General features: G+C 41.1%; 2 protein-coding genes across 5 annotated transcripts in view; both read right to left on the bottom strand.

Annotated features, from left to right (window-relative positions):
* Window positions 1-19174, bottom strand: part of LOC128685076 (leucine-rich repeat neuronal protein 2) — a 472917-nt gene that overhangs the window by 363322 nt on the left and 90421 nt on the right. For all 4 annotated transcript variants that reach the window (XM_070103086.1, XM_070103097.1, XM_070103092.1 and 1 more), the window contains exon 2: window positions 5874-5947. The gene's annotated coding sequence lies outside the window, so the exon portion shown is untranslated. The remainder of the gene's footprint in view (window positions 1-5873; window positions 5948-19174) is intronic.
* On the bottom strand, window positions 15403-17465 carry LOC138855407 (uncharacterized). The gene is made up of 3 exons (XM_070104617.1): window positions 17334-17465; window positions 16786-16959; window positions 15403-16604 (listed from the first exon to the last, which is right to left on the bottom strand). The coding sequence occupies exons 1-3, from the start codon at window positions 17341-17343 to the stop codon at window positions 15403-15405; spliced, it is 1386 nt and encodes a 461-aa protein (XP_069960718.1). The 5' UTR covers window positions 17344-17465.

The following is a 19174-nucleotide window of genomic DNA, read 5'->3' as shown; positions in this document are numbered from 1 at the left end:
TTGATGGGGGATGTGGGAGATGGAAGGATACAAGCCAATTGAGGAATGAGAGATAAGTTCTAAATACGTTTAAGATTTTGCCACCAAAGTGGTCAGTTTACTGTGCACCTCATATCCATCCTGTGGAGGGTAAAGCAAAAGTATATGGATACACATAAGGCCTAGGAACTAGGCCCAAAAAAGGTTAACAGGAGTACGTATGGGTTTATATCTATTACCTGGAGAGAGAGTTCCGGGGGTCAACGCCCCCGCGGCCCGGTCTGTGATCAGGCCTCCTGGTGGATCAGAGCCTGATCAACCAGGCTGTTGCTGCTGGCTGCACGCAAACCAACGTACGAGCCACAGCCCGGCTGATCAGGAATTGACTTTAGGTGCTTGTCCAGTGCCAGCTTGAAGACTGCCAGGGGTCTGTTGGTAACCCCCTTATGTGTGCTGGGAGGCAGTTGAACAGTCCCAGGCCCCTGACACTTATTGTATGGTCTCTTAACGTGCTAGTGACACCCCTGCTTTTCCTTTGGGGGATGGTGCATCGTCTGCCAAGTCTTTTGCTTTCGTAGTGAGTGATTTTCGTGTGCAAGTCTATGGTTGACTTATCTGTTGAAAGCAAATATAGGAAATTTGCTTAACATGTATGGTATGTTATTTTCATTAAGATATCATGCCATATCACATAGGTTATTATCCTATCTTTTTATTACACAATAAGTGGACAATTAAGCACATAGTGTTCAAGATAGTGACCACAGGGCTGGCCACATAATTTGCATTTGGTGTGATCATCATCTGAGTGTCTGCCAAACTGCCAGAAGTACTTGCAACTAAGCCTAAACCTGGCCACTACAACATCAGTCAGATTGTTAACATTGAAAGTTGTTCCATGAACGTACGTGTTTACGTTAATGTTGTAGTGAGTGGTAGATCTACTCAGGCTTCTAACTGCATTCCTATAACATTCGGTCTCTTTATTTATCTCTCTCTTAATATTATTCCTAATGCTTTTTTTTGGCTAACTTAACTACTTTATCATGAAGGAGTAATTCAATGTGTGATGGAACCCATAACAAATGTACGTTAATCCCTTTTCCCGGATTTTTGAGTATCTATACCTGGCTTCTCCAATGAGCATGTTGTTAGAGTCATTATGTGGTTCAAGAACCTTCAGTGGAAGAAGGAGTGGAAAAACTCGTGCTTGTTTCCCCTCACCCACTCCCTCTCTTGCTGCATTCATCCCACACCCACTCCCTCTCTTGCTGCATTCATCCCACACCCACTCCCTCTCTTGCTGCATTCATCCCACACCTACTCCCTCTCTTGCTTCATTCATCCCACACCCACTTCCTCATTTACTGCTCCCCTCCCTCACCCAGTGCCCCTCTTACCTCCCACTCCCTCTCCGCTCATTCACTCATGCACCACTCACACACTCCCTCCCCCACTCACGCACGCACTCCCCCACTCTCAAAAATCCCGGTAGTCCCCGGGATGGCGAGTAATCCTCACACCCTGACACAGGATATAGAGCTTACTCACCCCCTGTGGCTCCTGCTCCATACACTGTCAACACTGCCTCTCCGTGTAATCATGTTTTTTAACATAATAACTTTGTGCCTGAGGCATACCTGTGGCTGGCTTCAAGTTTCCCCCCCACCGTCCCTCGTAGCTCAACCTGAGACCAAGTGTCCTTGTTAACTATCTGGTCAACCAGGCTGTTGCTGCTACAAGCCCGCTTGCCTACATAGCCATCACAACTTGGCTGATCAAGCACTTTCACCAGACAGTGATCTCGTTTCATCTTGAAACAATAGAAGACCTAAGGTGGATTATAAATTATCATCAGAAAATGATTTAATTGTGAGAAGTTCTATTGTCTCCCATCACCTTTCACTCCCCAATCTATCTTGTGCCACTAAAACTACTCTCCCTACTTTCTACCACCACTACCACTACTTCCACTACCACTATTTTTTCTTCCTCTCTTTGTCCCACCTATGTTCCTCACTCTTTTGTATCAGTGTGACATCGTAAATGGCACAAGTCAGACCGAAACGTCATCGTAATCTTCTCTCTCCTATATGCGGGTTATACTTACCTGTGTATAAATTATATTGTCATTCCGGATTATTTTTTAAAGTAACTTTCAAATGCATAGACGGTGGTGAAATGGGCAGCAGATTTCCGTAACATAACAGGAAGACACAGCTGTTGAAACTGTTGTCCTGAGACCGTTGCCATCTCCTGGATCCCACACAGCAGGGCGTATCACCCAGATTGCTGAAGAAACAATGCTGGAATTCAACACAACAGACATAGCCAGCCACCCTGGACCCCAGGGACTTTACACACTGCTGGGGCCTCTCCTCTTTCCCTCTACCAAGGTCGTAGTAGCGTTCTACCTCCTGGCCCCGGGGTAAGTACACTGTTCGCCCCTCTCTCCCAAAAATAAAGCACACGTGTACCACATTTAAAAGGTTCAGAGTGTAGACACATTAATTAAAATACATCTACAAAAAAATATTATTTTTTTTGTAATTCATGTTGATTACAGAGTTCCAAAAGTTTTATACTCGGGGATTGTAAAAAATAATGGCAGTGACCCCAACACGTTTCTATCCTCTTAATGCTGGTGCCCCGGGCATATTTCTGTCTTTACAATGCTGGTGCCTTGAGGACCTTTCCTTCCTTTTAATGCTGGTTGGTGGTGGCCTTTACACATTTACTGAAGGAGACGTTTCGCAAAGTTACGGCTTTATCAGTCTAATGGCTTGTGGCATTATCATTAGGACTGATAAAGCCTTAAGTGACAAAATGTCTCTTGCAATAAATGTCTTGACTGTGTGTGTGTGTGTGTGTGTGTGTGTATTTTGTATGTATGTGTGTTTTGTATGTGTGTGTGTGTGTGTGTGTGTGTGTGTGTGTGTGTGTGTGTGTGTGTACTCACCTATTTGTGGTTGCAGGGGTCGAGACATAGCTCCTGGCCCCGCCTCTTCACTGGTCACTACTAGGCCCTCTCTCTCCATGCTCCATGAGCTTTATCATACCTTGTCTTAGAGCTATGTATGGTTCCTGCCTCCACTACGTCGCTTGCCAGACTATCCCACATTCTGACAACTCTATGACTAAAGAAATACTTCCTAACAGCCCTTTGACCCATCTGAGTCTTCAATTTCCAATGATAACCCCCTTCTTTCTGTGTCCCAGTATTTTTTGTATGTCGTTATCATGTCTTCCCTGACCCTCCTCTCCTCCAGTGTCGTCAGGCCGATTTCCCTTAACCTTTTTTCGTAGGACATTCCCCTTAGCTCTAGAACTAGACTTACCGCAAACTTTTGTACTTTCTCTAATTTCTTGTCGTACTTGACAAGGTGTGCGTACCAAAGAGGTGCTGCATACTCCAGTATGAGCCTGACGTACACGGTGTAGAGAGCCGTGAACGATTCCTTACTGAGGTATCAGAACGCTATTCTCAGGTTTCCCAGGCGCCCATATGCTGCAACAGTTATCTGGTTGATGTGCGCCTCAGGCGATGTGCTCGGTATTATACTCACCCCAAGAACCTTTTCTTTGAGTGAGGTTTGCAGTCTTTGGCCACCTAGCCTGCACTCTGTCTGTGGTCTTCTTTGCTCTTCTCCGATCTTCATGACTTTGCATTTGGCGGGGATAAATTCAAGGAGTCAGTTGCTGGACCAGGCTTGTAGCCTGTCCAGGTCTCTATGTAATCCTGCCTGATCCTCATCTTATTTAATTCTCGTCATTAACTTCATATCACCTGCAAAGAGGGACACTTCTGAGTGTCCCTTCCGTCCGTTAGTTACCATTTTGTCCTAGGCACATGTCGATTAGACACTAGGCCTGTTGCATATGCGTGCGTGTGTGTGTGTACTCACCTAGTTGTACTCACCTAGTTGAGGTTGCGGGGGTCGAGTCCGAGCTCCTGGCCCCGCCTCTTCACTGATCGCTACTAGCTTCACTGATCGTGTGTGTGTGTGTGTGTGTGTGTGTGTGTGTGTGTGTGTGTGTGTGTGTGTGTGTGTGTGTGTGTACTCACCTATTTGTGGTTGCAGGGGTCAATTCTCAGCTCCTGGCACCGCCTCTTCTGATTTTGTGAGTGTTATTGACACAACGAGCTGTATGACCCTTGCGGGCTTATCGCTTAGTTTCAATAATAATAATAATAATAATAATAAAACAGGGTGTCCCGTAGCTCGATCGCTAGTGCCCTCAGCTCACACACTGAGGTCCGGGGATCTATTCCCCGGCACGGCTACAAAACATTAGGACGTGTTTCCATAAGACACCTGCTGTCCACGTTCACCCATCAGTCAAATGGGTACCTGAGTACAAAACTGACCTAATCTACCCGAAATGCTCTGCATAAAAAGGGGTTTTCTATATAGTAGTATGTCATTAATGTCAGCTAGGCCTGTAGAAATAAAGATATTATTATTATCCTCAGGCCTGGTCACAGACCGGGCCGCGGGGGCGTTGACCCCCGGAACTCTCTCCAGGTAAACTCCAGGTAAACCTGCAGGGCTGAAAGGCGCAGCCTTCATATATATATATATATATATATATATATATATATATATATATATATATATATATATATATATATATATATATATATATATATATATATATATATATATATATATATATATATATATATATATATGTATCTTTCTTTCAACACACCGGCCGTATCCCACCGAGGCGGGGTGGCCCAAAAGGAAAAACGAAAGTTTCTCCTTTTACATTTAGTAATATATACAGGAGAAGGGGTTACTAGCCCCTTGCTCCCGGCATTTTAGTCGCCTCTTACGACACGCATGGCTTACGGAGGAAGAATTCTGTTCCACTTCCCCATGGAGATAAGACGAAATAAACAAGAAGAAGAACTAGTAAGAGAGAAGAAAACCCAGAGGGGTGTATATATACATACATGTGTAGTGTGACCTAAGTGTAAGTAAAGTAGCAAGACGTACCTGAAATCTTGCATGTTTATGAGACGGAAAAAAGACACCAGCAATCCTACCATCATGTAAAACAATAAAACAATTACAGGCTTTCGTTTTACATTCACTTGACAGGACGGTAGTACCTCCCTGGGCGGTTGCTGTCTACCAACCTACTACCTAGCCCGGATCTATATATATATATATATATATATATATATATATATATATATATATATATATATATATATATATATATATATATATATATATATATAATATATATATATATATATATATATATATATATGTATGTGTGTGTGTGTACTCACCTAGTTGAGGTTGCAGGGGTCGAGTCCAAGCTCCTGGCCCTGTGTGTGTGTGTGTGTGTGTGTGTGTGTGTGTGTGTATGTGTGTGTGTGTGTGTGTATGTGTATGTGTGTGTGTGTATGTGTGTGTATGTGTGTGTATGTGTGTGTATGTGTGTATGTGTGTATGTGTGTGTGTGTGTGTACGTGTGTGTGTGTGTGTGTGTGTGTGTATGTGTATGCGTGTATGCGTGTATGTGTGTATGTGTGTGTGTATGTGTGTATGCGTGTATGCGTGTATGTGTGTGTGTGTGTGTGTGTGTGTGTGTGTGTGTGTGTGTGTGTGTGTGTGTGTGTGTGTGTGTGTGTGTGTGTGTGTGTGTGTGTGTGTGTGTGTTTAACAATTCGCAAATAGGCGAAATTATTAGCAAACATTGTCTCTAAGTCCACAGCAGGACTCGAACATGCAAACTCTGTATCAAAGGACTGGCTCCGTGGCAAAGTACTGTGGACTTTGATACAGAGTTTGCAGGTTCGAGTCCTGCTGTGGACGTAGAGACAATGTTTATATATATATATACACACACACACACACACAATAACTCATTCATACCTGATGTCGCGGGTGGGGCGAGCCTCGTCCTCGTTCAGTTGCTACAGGAGTGGTAGTTCCCTCGTTCTCACCACCTGTAACAACCACAGGTTTAGGTTACAACCAGCACCATGCAGTCAGTGAGGTTATGGAAGACTCAATATTTATAGAACGCTGAGATCTAATGACTATTAAGTGCTTTATTTAACAAAAAAAAAGTCATTGTCACATTCACAAACATATCAGAAAATAATTAATATATCTACTCAAGGTTAATATATGCTACATTAGCTTTAAAAAATCCATTAGACGGTTTATATTAAATTAGTCCTCTACAATTTATGTGAGGTCTCTGAGGATACCAGAGTCATTACAGAACATTACATCACGATGAAAATGCTGACGATACCAGCAGACAACCCAGTAACGTTTTACAGTCAGCAACATACCACAACTTACAGAGAAAAGCAGAAAATAAGGCACATACCTTATTTTTGATCTGCTGAGAAAAGACCCATAATAATGGCTCTTGTAGGTAAAGGAGAGTAAACTGCCATGTCCTGTAGGATTATTCCTTAACTGCTGCGCAGCTATAAAGTACTATATGACTCGTCACTTCACATATATATATATATATATATATATATATATATATATATATATATATATATATATATATATATATATCATAAACACGCTAGATAACAGGGATATCTTGCTACTCCTACTTACACTTTGGTCACACTTCACAGACACGCACATGCATATATATATATATACATACATCTAGGTTTTTCTCCTTTTTCTAAATAGCTCTTGTTCTTCTTTATTTCTTCTATTGTCCATGGGGAAGTGGAAAAGAATCTTTCCTCCGTAAGCCATGCGTGTCGTATGAGGCGACTAAAATGCCGGGAGCAATGGGCTAGTAACCCCTTCTCCTGTAGAAATTTACTAAAAAAGAGAAGAAGAAAAACTTTATAAAACTGGGATGCTTAAATGTGCGTGGATGTAGTGCGGATGACAAGAAACAGATGATTGCTGATGTTATGAATGAAAAGAAGTTAGATGTCCTGGCCCTAAGCGAAACAAAGCTGAAGGGGGTAGGGGAGTTTCGGTGGGGGGAAATAAATGGGATTAAATCTGGAGTATCTGAGAGAGTTAGAGCAAAGTAAGGGGTAGCAGTAATGTTGAATGATCAGTTATGGAAGGAGAAAAGAGAATATGAATGTGTAAATTCAAGAATTATGTGGATTAAAGTAAAGGTTGGATCGAAAAGTGGGTCATAATAAGCGTGTATGCACCTGGAGAAGAGAGGAATGTAGAGGAGAGAGAGAGATTTTGGGAGATGTTAAGTGAATGTATAGGAACCTTTGAACCAAGTGAGAGAGTAATTGTGGTAGGGAACCTGAATGCTAAAGTAGGAGAAACTTTTATAGAGGTTGTGGTAGGTAAGTTTGGGGTGCCAGGTGTAAATGATAATGGGAGCCCTTTGATTGAACTTTGTATAGAAAGGGGTTTAGTTATAGGTAATACATATTTTAAGAAAAAGAGGATAAATAAGTATACAAGATATGATGTAGGGCGAAATGACAGTAGTTTGTTGGATTATGTATTGGTAGATAAAAGACTGTTGAGTAGACTTCAGGATGTACATGTTTATAGAGGGGCCACAGATATATCAGATCACTTTCTAGTTGTAGCTACACTGAGAGTAAAAGGTAGATGGGATACAAGGAGAATAGAAGCATCAGGGAAGAGAGAGGTGAAGGTTTATAAACTAAAAGAGGAGGCAGTTAGGGTAAGATATAAACAGCTATTGGAGGATAGATGGGCTAATGAGAGCATAGGCAATGGGGTCGAAGAGGTATGGGGTAGGTTTAAAAATGTAGTGTTAGAGTGTTCAGCAGAAGTTTGTGGTTACAGGAAAGTGGGTGTGGGAGAGAAGAGGAGCGATTGGTGGAATGATGATGTAAAGAGAGTAGTAAGGGAGAAAAAGTTAGCATATGAGAAGTTTTTACAAAGTAGAAGTGATGCAAGGAGGGAAGAGTATATGGAGAAAAAGAGAAAAGTTAAGAGAGTGGTGAAGCAATGTAAAAAGAGAGCAAATGAGAGAGTGGGTGAGATGTTATCAACAAATTTTGTTGAAAATAAGAAAAAGTTTTGGAGTGAGATTAACAAGTTAAGGAAGCCTAGAGAACAAATGGATTTGTCAGTTAAAAATAGGAGAGGAGAGTTATTAAATGGAGAGTTAGAGGTATTGGGAAGATGGAGGGAATATTTTGAGGAATTGTTAAATGTTGATGAAGATAGGGAAGCTGTGATTTCGTGTATAGGACAAGGAGGAATAACATCTTGTAGGAGTGAGGAAGAGCCAGTTGTGAGTGTGGGGGAAGTTCGTGAGGCAGTAGGTAAAATGAAAGGGAGTAAGACAGCCGGGATTGATGGGATAAAGATAGAAATGTTAAAAGCAGGTGGGGATATAGTTTTGGAGTGGTTGGTGCAATTATTTAATAAATGTATGGAAGAGGGTAAGGTACCTAGGGATTGGCAGAGAGCATGCATAGTTCCTTTGTATAAAGGCAAAGGGGACAAAAGAGTGCAAAAATTATAGGGGGATAAGTCTGTTGAGTATACCTGGTAAAGTGTATGGTAGAGTTATTATTGAAAGAATTAAGAGTAAGACGGAGAATAGGATAGCAGATGAACAAGGCTTTAGGAAAGGTAGGGGGGTGTGTGGACCAGGTGTTTACAGTGAAACATATAAGTGAACAGTATTTAGATAAGGCTAAAGGGGTCTTTGTGGCATTTATGGATTTGGAAAAGGCGTATGACAGGGTGGATAGGGAGGCAATGTGGCAGATGTTGCAGGTGTATGGTGTAGGAGGTAGGTTACTGAAAGCAGTGAAGAGTTTTTACCAGGATAGTGAGGCTCAAGTTAGAGTATGTAGGAAAGAGGGAAATTATTTCCCAGTAAAAGTAGGCCTTAGACAAGGATGTGTGATGTCACCGTGGTTGTTTAATATATTTATAGATGGGGTTGTAAGAGAAGTAAATGCGAGGGTCTTGGCAAGAGGCGTGGAGTTAAAAGATAAAGAATCACACATAAAGTGGGAGTTGTCACAGTTGCTCTTTGCTGATGACACTGTGCTCTTGGGAGATTCTGAAGAGAAGTTGCAGAGATTGGTGGATGAATTTGGTAGGATGTGCAAAAGAAGAAAATTAAAAGTGAATACAGGAAAGAGTAAGGTTATGAGGATAACAAAAAGATTAGGTGATGAAAGATTGGATATCAGATTGGAGGGAGAGAGTATGGAGGAGGTGAATGTATTCAGATATTTGGGAGTAGACGTGTCAGCGGATGGGTCTATGAAAGATGAGGTGAATCATAGAATTGATGAGGGAAAAAGGGTGAGTGGTGCACTTAGGAGTCTGTGGAGACAAAGAACTTTGTCCTTGGAGGCAAAGAGGGGAATTTATGAGAGTATAGTTTTACCAACGCTCTTATACGGGTGTGAAGCATGGGTGATGAATGTTGCAGCGAGGAGAAGGCTGGAGGCAGTGGAGATGTCATGTCTGAGGGCAATGTGTGGTGTGAATATAATGCAGAGAATTCGTAGTTTGGAAGTTAGGAGGAGATGCGGGATTACCAAAACTGTTGTCCAGAGGGCTGAGGAAGGGTTGTTGAGGTGGTTTGGACATGTAGAGAGAATGGAGCGAAACAGAGTGACTTCAAGAGTGTATCAGTCTGTAGTGGAAGGAAGGCGGGGTAGGGGTCGGCCTAGGAAAGGTTGGAGGGACGGGGTAAAGGAGGTTTTGTGTGCGAGGGGCTTGGACTTCCAGCAGGCATGCGTGAGCGTGTTTGATAGGAGTGAATGGAGACAAATGGTTTTTAATACTTGACGTGCTGTTGAAGTGTGAGCAAAGTAACATTTATGAAGGGGTTCAGGGAAACCGGCAGGCCGGACTTGAGTCCTGGAGATGGGAAGTACAGTGCCTGCACTCTGAAGGAGGGGTGTTAATGTTGCAGTTTAAAAACTGTAGTGTAAAGCACCCTTCTGGCAAGACAGTGATGGAGTGAATGATGGTGAAAGTTTTTCTTTTTCGGGCCACCCTGCCTTGGTGGGAATCGGCCAGTGTGATAATAATGTGTGTGTGTGTGTGTGTGTGTGTGTGTGTGTGTGTGTGTGTGTGTGTGTGTGTGTGTGTGTGTGTGTGTGTGTATCAATGAATGTGACTGAAGAGGGAAAGTGCTCGATACATGATGCTGGATACAGCAAGCAGCTTCACTTCAGCATCTGCCTCCCAGCATCACCTGGAACCCCAGCACAGCTCTGGTACCAACACAACCAGCACAGGAAGAACTACAGCTTTCACTCTATCACACGACTACTTTAGGTAAAGCTTGCATCAGCATTCTACGTTAAGGAACGCACCAGACGACCACTTTAAGTTAGGGAATGCACCAGACGACCACTTTAGGACTCGTATATAACCTTTTTTCCCCTGCTTACTCTATATGAGACTTCCTTGTCTATAAATGAGACACATCAATATTTAATTAAGTTTCCTTCCGCCCTTGGCTGTCAACCAGCTCACAGCAGTGTCTAGTTACCTGACAACCAGCTGACAGCAGTGTCTGGTTACCTGACAAGCGGTTGACAGCAGTGTCTAGTTACCTGTCAACCGGCTGACAGCAGTGTCTAGTTACCTGACAACCGGCTGACAGCAGTGTCTAGTTACTTGAGATTATATCCTTGTTTTCAATAGCTAACAAACTAGTAATGACTGGTTAGAAAACTTATTTTAACTCCTCCCACACACCACACAAGACCAATAGAAGAGTTTGTTCCAAACTTCAGCTCCTCTCACACTGACACTGAACCAATGGCAGCGTTTGTTCCCCACTTTAGCTCCTCCCACGCTGACACTGAACCAATAGCAGCATTTGTTCTGCACCTTAGCTCCTCCCACACACCACACAGGACTAATGGCAGCGTTTATTCCGCACTTTAGCTCCTCCCATACTAAACACTGCACCAACAGCAACATTTGTTTCGTACCTTAGCTACTCCTTCGAAACACAGGACCAATAGCAGTTTCTTTCAGGTACGACTCCTCCCCTTCCCTTTCCTAGGTAACCAATGACCAATAAGTGTCTTCTGTTGACCCCCCCCCCATCATATTCCTGGGTGAGGGAGGTCCCTGAGTGTGCAAGAATAGTGCTCCCCCGCCCCTCTCTTCCCTCTTCCCCAACATTGGTACATTACCAGGGTCATTAAGGTCGGTGTTTGGCCTCATAACGTGAGGAGCGAGAAGAGGGCAAGAATGGCCACAGCTCTGAGTGATCACGACGGTAACGAGGTCACCAACGGACAGGTAACGGACGGCACCACCAATAATGCTCTCTTGGGTAATCCATCAGGCGAAGTTATTGACGGCTGGATGCTAGGATCAGAGAGGGGTCCCTCTAGCATTATGACCACCCGGGGTCACGCCAGTATGATGACCATCCCAGGGGTCACGCCAGCATTATGATCCCCAGGGTTACGCCAGTATTATGACTCCCGGGGGTCACTCCTGGTTAGAGTCACAGTCACAAGCAACCGGTTTTGAGTTCTAATCCCGCAAGACGCTATGACTTTTAAATGTGACGTAATAATAATAATCTTATTTCAGTGTGTGATCAGAGTAAGGTATCCCTGGATACTATATGCCAATGAATGTGAAAAGATCAGTGCAGAGAGGGGAACGAATCTCTGGAGCAACTCAGGTTTAACACTGAGGATATGAAGTCAATAAGATTTGTCATCCACAAGTTATCACATGAAAACTAATCTCCCAATTTTTCCCACGCAGCTCAAAACTGATTCAAACGTTCGACTAAGAAACATCAGCTTTTGGAGGTGAACTGAAGAAGCATTCTTGTTATCTCTGAGAAACCAGTATGGAAAACACACCAGTACGCTAAGCTTCAAGCCACTAAAACTTTGAACTATTAAGCTATCAAGGCTGAAAGGCGAAGCCGATTGATGACGTACAGGAGGGTCCCGCATATACAGGAGCTACTTTTGGTGTTCCACGTTAGTAGTCAACTTTTCTTCTGGGGCGTCCCTTCCGGTTTAGGGCCTTTCACTAGAGCGTCCCTTCCGGTCTAGGCCTTCCACTGAGCGGTGTATCCGGTCTAGGACCAGCAGCTGGAGGGTCACCTTTTCACACCTAGGTGTTACTTCCGGTTTGACCATGACCTCGCCCTCGAGACTACCTCACCCTTGACCCCCCAACCACTACCCCCACCCCCACGACCCCCGCCTTGCGACCCCGCCGTCGCGCCGCGCGCCCGCGCACCCGCGCGCCCCGCCCCGCCGCCCCGCGCGCCCGCGCACCCGCGCGCCCCGCCCCGCCGCCCCGCGCGCCCCGCGCGCCCCGCCCCACCCCGCGCGCCCGCCCGCGCTCCTTCGCGCCTTCTGCTGCGCCTTCTGCAGCGTCGTCCGGATCGCCCCCGCGCCTCGAATTTTTTTCCGATTTTTGTCGAATTTTTTTTGAATTTCATTTTCTTGTGCTCTCCATCTCCTCGGATCAAGTTTTTGGATTCCCCCCTATGGGGGTTTCGAAAGTCTCCACTTCCTCGGATCTCAAGTTTTTTTGGTTTCCCCCCCTATGGGGTTTTCGAAATTCTCCTCGGATCAAGTTTTTTGGATTCCCCCCTATGGGGTTTTTCGAAATTCTCCAATTCCTCGGATCAAAGTTTTTGGAATCCCCCCTCTGGGGGTAAGCATTCAAAATAGGCTCCTCCTATGGGGGCATGCTTACTACAGGTCTAAACAAGTTAAATGAACTAAAAAAAAAAAGCGTTTACTCGGCGGTCAGTGACGTCACGCGCACAGGCTGAATCATGTCGACCCTTTTTTTAGTTCATTCAAGTTAATAAGGGGACACAGCAGTGACGTCACACACACAGGTTGAATCATGTCGAACTTTCAGTTCATTCAAGTTAATAAGGGGACACATATACATCATAGGGAAAACATTTTCATCATCAGAAAGACACATTTCAGGATAACACTAATACACAATTTTTTTTTTTCATTATTTATTATACAAGCAATACATCACTCTATTCTCCTACGTTTAGATGGTGGAATATCAGGGTGTCCATAAGCCAAGGATTCATTAGTATTCAAATGATATCTTTTATCATCAAAAGCTGACAAACCTCTCTTATTAATTCTTACCGTACATATTTCACCTTTTACATTACCTATAGACTTACACGTGAATAATTCTCTATCTACATTTGATAAAACATTCTTATATCTTGCATGTGTTAATAATGGCATAAATTGCGAAGGAATACCCTTGGCTCTGCTGACATTAGTTGATCTTCCAGCAATCTTGACAGAATACATTTTAGCTTTCAAGGCTATCAACTCGCTAATATGGTTATCACACATTTCAGATTTCAATAACCCCAGCTCCCCTTTTCTACTATCATCATATAAGGGATGCTCAGGGCTGAAATTTGAAAAATCCATATAACCTAACAATGGTTCACTTTTTAACTCGGTGTACAAATCTTTACATTTCAAGCTAAAAATATACGAGTCAGTATCGGTATAAAGAAGTCTTACATCATCACCATAATGCTGTTTTAAAACTTTATACCAAAAATGATACAATTTCTTTTTAGCTATCTCAAGAATTTGAAAACCGAGATAAAGTGGTTGCTTAACTTCTAATATATCTTTATTGAATGTGCAAATCACTCTATCTTGATTTAAATGTGTGATATTTTTTAACAAAGGATCTTTACTCGCTCTAATAAATGCTTTCTCATTATTGATATATCTATATTTCTCAGCATACTTTGTAATATTCAGCAATGATTTCCCATATATGGCGTTATTAGTTAATTTGAAGGCTTTTGACTTGATAGGACATCTTGTAGCTGTTCTCTGTGCAATATTAGTTGATATGAAAGGTTCTAAAAATTTTGCCTGTGTATATTCATATATGGTATGAACCTTTTCCACCTCTAACCCAAGTTCCAGTAATAACTGTAACAATTCTAGACTGATCAAATAATTTTTCTGAGGTAAATGACTGCCCACTAATTTCCCATTAGATTTGGGGATCTTTCTACCTTCATTTTTCAATATAGATTCACAATAAGGAGATAACATCTCTTCTGATATATTCATATGTGATAATATTAAAGGAAGTTCATCAGTGAGTCTAGCTACCTCGGGGGATATGTGCTTGGTATCACATTCTATCCAATATCCCTTTTGTCCTTCACAGGAAACATTACTTAATCCCACATCGAGGATAGCATTCTTCTCGTCATTGGATAATTTTCTGATACCATTCTGTGGAAGAGCTTCAACCATCGCACTAGCATACAAAGAATTGAAATCTAGATATAGAATATGAGTGCCCATTCCACTCTCAACATCAAAATTAGGGTTAATTAGGGGATTATCTGCTTTAGAATACTGATTAATTGCGCAGGTAAACCCACCTCTGAGATTCCTTTTAATCAAGTCATATAATTCATGGGAATATATCATATCTAATCTTACATTAGTTTTCAATAGGAATGCATCCCAACTGAATGATGGTAAACTTATATAATTACTAACGTCTAACTTATAAATATCCTTGAGTGTTTTACGCCACTCCATGAAGACATCGGCTAACAAACCAACATCTGTCTTGAGATATAACATCAAGTAATCTCCTAAAGTCTTACATTTACCCAACTCAAACACTTTCAATGCATGTTCATAATCTTCTTGGCTGATAGCGCTATTTCTCAAAGAATTAAAAAAATGATCTTTGCTGGGTAATTTTGTTTCATCGAGCTTCTTTAAACTATCAATATAATCATAACACAAAATTTGTTTTCCTTTACATAATAAAGGTAAGACATCTCGAGGCACATCTTTCAGGATAGTCTCTGTATATTTCAGGGATTTACCTGCCTTGATATGTTGTTCTGCTAACGTGGAAAGAGATCCATTCAACAAAGACAGTGAATCCTGAAATCTAACCTTACCTATGTCTACTTTCAAGAATTTGAATCCTTGTTTCGAATGAATTTCAACGTTATATTTATCAACATTCAATTCCTTTAAAATTATTCCTAAATCATACGACATGTTATGACAAAAAAGCAATAATTTCTCTCTCTTGTCTTTACACTGCATATTACATCGTGCACAATAGGCTCCAATATAATTATTGAAATTTAAAGTATGGTCATGGTGTTTATGTTTGTCTTTGGGGTTTTTGAAGGTGTTACCACATAATTCACAAGCGATCTGAGAATCATGGCTCATCTCATCCTCCTCCGTCATATGGATTTCATGATACTGTCTTCTAAACTTTATTTTATTCCATTCACCACTAACATTTAAAATGAAATGATTAACAGCATCCTCCCCCTTATAACTGTTTATACACACTATTTCTCCTTTGCGATCAAATATAATATAACAATAGGCAATAGCTTTATGACGAGACTCAATTTTACCTGCTGGGAGAGTGGTGTCTAATGCACATTCGAAATCAAATACACCGATATATTCGTTGGAATGTGTATGACTAAAATTTTCAAAGTGTACTGTTGTTCCTTCCGGAGGAATACGAGAATCTGATTGATTTTACATCCATCTTCGTGGATATCTAACTCTTCCTGTGTATTCAACTTCATCAAACAACTATGACAGTGCTTCTTTACACCTTTTTCTGTCATTATCGTTCTAACATACCCGTCAAAATCTTTGATTAAAACCAAATGTCTTTCATTCAACAATAACGCGCACATAATGTCCTTATATTTCTTATTCCCCTTACGACACATAGCCATAAATGTCCTATCTTGATCCTTTCTTAATTGATAAACATATAATGACACTTTATTTTCCTTCTCTAATATACCTAACTTATCACGCGTAATGGGGAAATCATCTATAGAAGATTTTGCATGATTAAGACAACCTCTCTTAGTATTAACTGCTCTGCGAATATGATTCCATGGCATGTTCTTTTTATGACATTGATAGGCTGCAAAAGCACGCAGTACACATAAGCCATCATTAATCTCTGGATTAAATACATATTTCTTCCCTCGCAGTTTCTCGGGATATGCCACATATGACCCCACTTGCACTCTGAATTCTACTTTAACATATTCGATACTGAAAGATTCGATTTGATCTATGATCCAGCCAGATCCTTCCTGATCTTGCAACTCTGACTCGTATCTTTCTAATATCGTTCCCACCCATCGATCAAATACTTCAGAGATTTCCTCTTCACTTACTAACTCAAACGCTAAATTTATCACAAATTGTCCATTTTGATCATCACCCGATATGTTTTGACGTAATGTCCTTATAACTATAATTGGGTGGATTCTGAGCGACATTGCTAGAGGCGATCTATCATACATATCTCGCATCTGTTCTATAAAATAATCCCTATAAACATGTAAATACATTCTTAACTCTCTGTTATAAGATGAAGGAACACTATATTTCCTCACTGTATGTCTACCTCTAAAATTCTGGATATATGTAATAACTTCTGGGGTCTCATCTTCACTATTATGCGTGTCAGACACGTCATGCGAGGTAGTTGCTCTCTCATCATCATTAATGGGGGCAGAAGTACCCGCACCTCCGCATTGTGAGGTACCAACACTAGCACTCTCACCACCAAGCTGGGCGACAACACTACCAGGTGTATTTCCTGCAGAGGAAAAAAGCACATCCAATTCATAACCCAAAAAAAAATATTAAGATTTCAATGAACAGAGGAAAAAAGCACATCCAATTCATAACCCAAAATATATTAAGATTTCAATGAATAGAACAAAAAAATCTTTTCTCGAGTGACTAGCACAACAAAAGATCACAAATTGGTTACATACCTGTTTCTATAGCCTTCTTCCATAAAGCATCTACACGTGCCCACTCATTATCCAATTGCAATAACCTTTCATTGCGTTGTACACCGCCTTTCTCGATTACCAACGAACGCTGCTTTCTAATCGATAATCTTCTCTTCACCAATGCTTCCAAGTATTTCGAATATATGCTATCCCCTGTTAAGAATTTCACTTATTAACGCACTATCCCAGTAAAAAATTTCACTCATATGCTCCAACAAAAATTAAACATGTAAAAAAACAAGAATTTTCTAACAATCTCCTCTTCACCAATTCACTTATTTAACCCATTTAAAAATTTCACTTATTAACGCACTAACCCAAATTTCACTCGTATGCTTCAACAAAAATTAACCCAAATTTCACTCGTATGCTTCAACAAAAATTAACCCAAATTTCACTCGTATGCTTCAACAAAAATTAACCCAAATTTCACTCGTATGCTTCAACAAAAATTAACCCAAATTTCACTCGTATGCTTCAACAAAAATTAAACATGCAAAAACAAGAATTTTCTAAGTATAACTTACCTTTCTCCATGTTGTGCGGTTCAGCGTTGGAAGATGAGGTCCTTTAACTTAAATGAGAGGAATACTGTGGGGGGGAAGATGAGGTCAGTCACGGATGATGGATGGAAGCACTGTCCTCGCTCTGAGTGTCTCATTGAGCTTATATAGGCCGCCCCCTCCTCCCGACACCACGGTATAATGCGGTTCACACCTAAGGTAGATTTAAGATAATCATGAACACCTGGGTCAACACAGGTCAGACAGACAGCATGTTGTGCGGTTCAGCGTTGGAAGATGAGGTCCTTTAACTTAATGAGAGGAAACTTTTAGTTCATTTTAAAATAATATGGGGAAGATGAGCTCAGTCACGGATAGAAGCACTGTCCTCACTCTGAGAGACTCATTGTGGGTCACCTCAACACATGGTGTAATGCGGTTCACACCTAAGGTAGATTAAAGATAATCATCGCCTTACCGAACACCTGGGTCAACTCAGGACAGACAGGCGCCATGTAATGCGGTTCACACTCAAGGTAGAACATAACACCTGCGTCAACTCAGGACAGACAGGCGCCATGAAATGCGGGTAACATCCAAGATAGAATATAATACCAGTATATCCTTACTGAAACACCTAGGTCAATCGTCACCCTAAAGCAACTAATTTTGGTGAGGCAATCCTGCTCCACATTAACTGTGTCCTCTTGTTGAACTAAAAGTATTATATATCTTGAAAACCCATTAAGACTTACAGTGTACAAGACGCCTCTCTATGGTAAACACCCTTTTTAGTTCATTCAACTTAAAGAGAGGAAATTTTTAGTTCATTTAACTTAATGAGAGGAAACTTTTAGTTCATTTAACTTAATGAGAGGAAACTTTTAGTTCATTTTAAAATAATAAGGGGAAGATGTTGAACTTGACAACATACACATCTGCTGACGTTGATATATTTCGTTATCCATCAAGGATTATCATTGCCGGTTATTCGAATAGTGGCAAATCGTATTTCACATCAAAATTAATAAAGTTATACCACGAGAAATTTCATAACATTATAATATGCGGGGTGACATCACACCCCTTAGAACAAGATTCAGAGATAACTCATAAATTAACATTAAGTAACGATATTATCGACCCGCAGAATGTCATTGCATCACCTGATGAAAATACAATAATTATTGTTGATGATCTATTTTTAAAAGCAGGTAACAGTGAAATTATTCTCGAATGTTTTACTAAAGGTAGACATCATAATATAAGCATTATTCTGATTACTCAAAATATATTTCACGGAGGGCGATATAGTCGTACCATGGCGTTAAACGCCACGCATTTTGCTTTATTTAAAATGAGGGATCTTGGACAAGTAGAGATTCTGGGGCGACAAGTGTTCGGAAAAAATAAGGAATTTGTAAATATATATAAATCTGCTATAAAACGGTCACCCTTTGGTTATTTATTCATAGACCTTGCATTAAATACACCAGAAGCATTACAGTTGCGAACCAATGTGTTACGGCAGGATTCCTACGAAATTGTATACCAATGGAGCGAGCAAAATTAATTGAAAAGGTTTATAGAGATCCTGGATCTGCTGGGTCATTCTCTGGTGTAAACAGTTTATATACAGCTGTAAAAAAGATCGATCCGTCCATAACCTTGAAAGAGGTCAGAAATTTCTTAAATTCAGAAAGATCATATACTTTATACGTTCTTAAACCTAAGAAGTTTCCTCGTAGGAAAATAATTGCTCCTAAACCCAGAGTGATATTAACCTGTGATTTGGGTGATATGTCTAAATTATCCAGATATAATGATGGATATAAATACATTCTCGTGTGTATCGATGTTTTTTC

This window comes from Cherax quadricarinatus, chromosome 5 (genome assembly GCF_038502225.1).
Source record: "Cherax quadricarinatus isolate ZL_2023a chromosome 5, ASM3850222v1, whole genome shotgun sequence".
NCBI classification, from domain to species: Eukaryota; Metazoa; Arthropoda; class Malacostraca; order Decapoda; family Parastacidae; genus Cherax; species Cherax quadricarinatus.
This window is presented reverse-complemented; position numbering and strand designations above follow the sequence as displayed.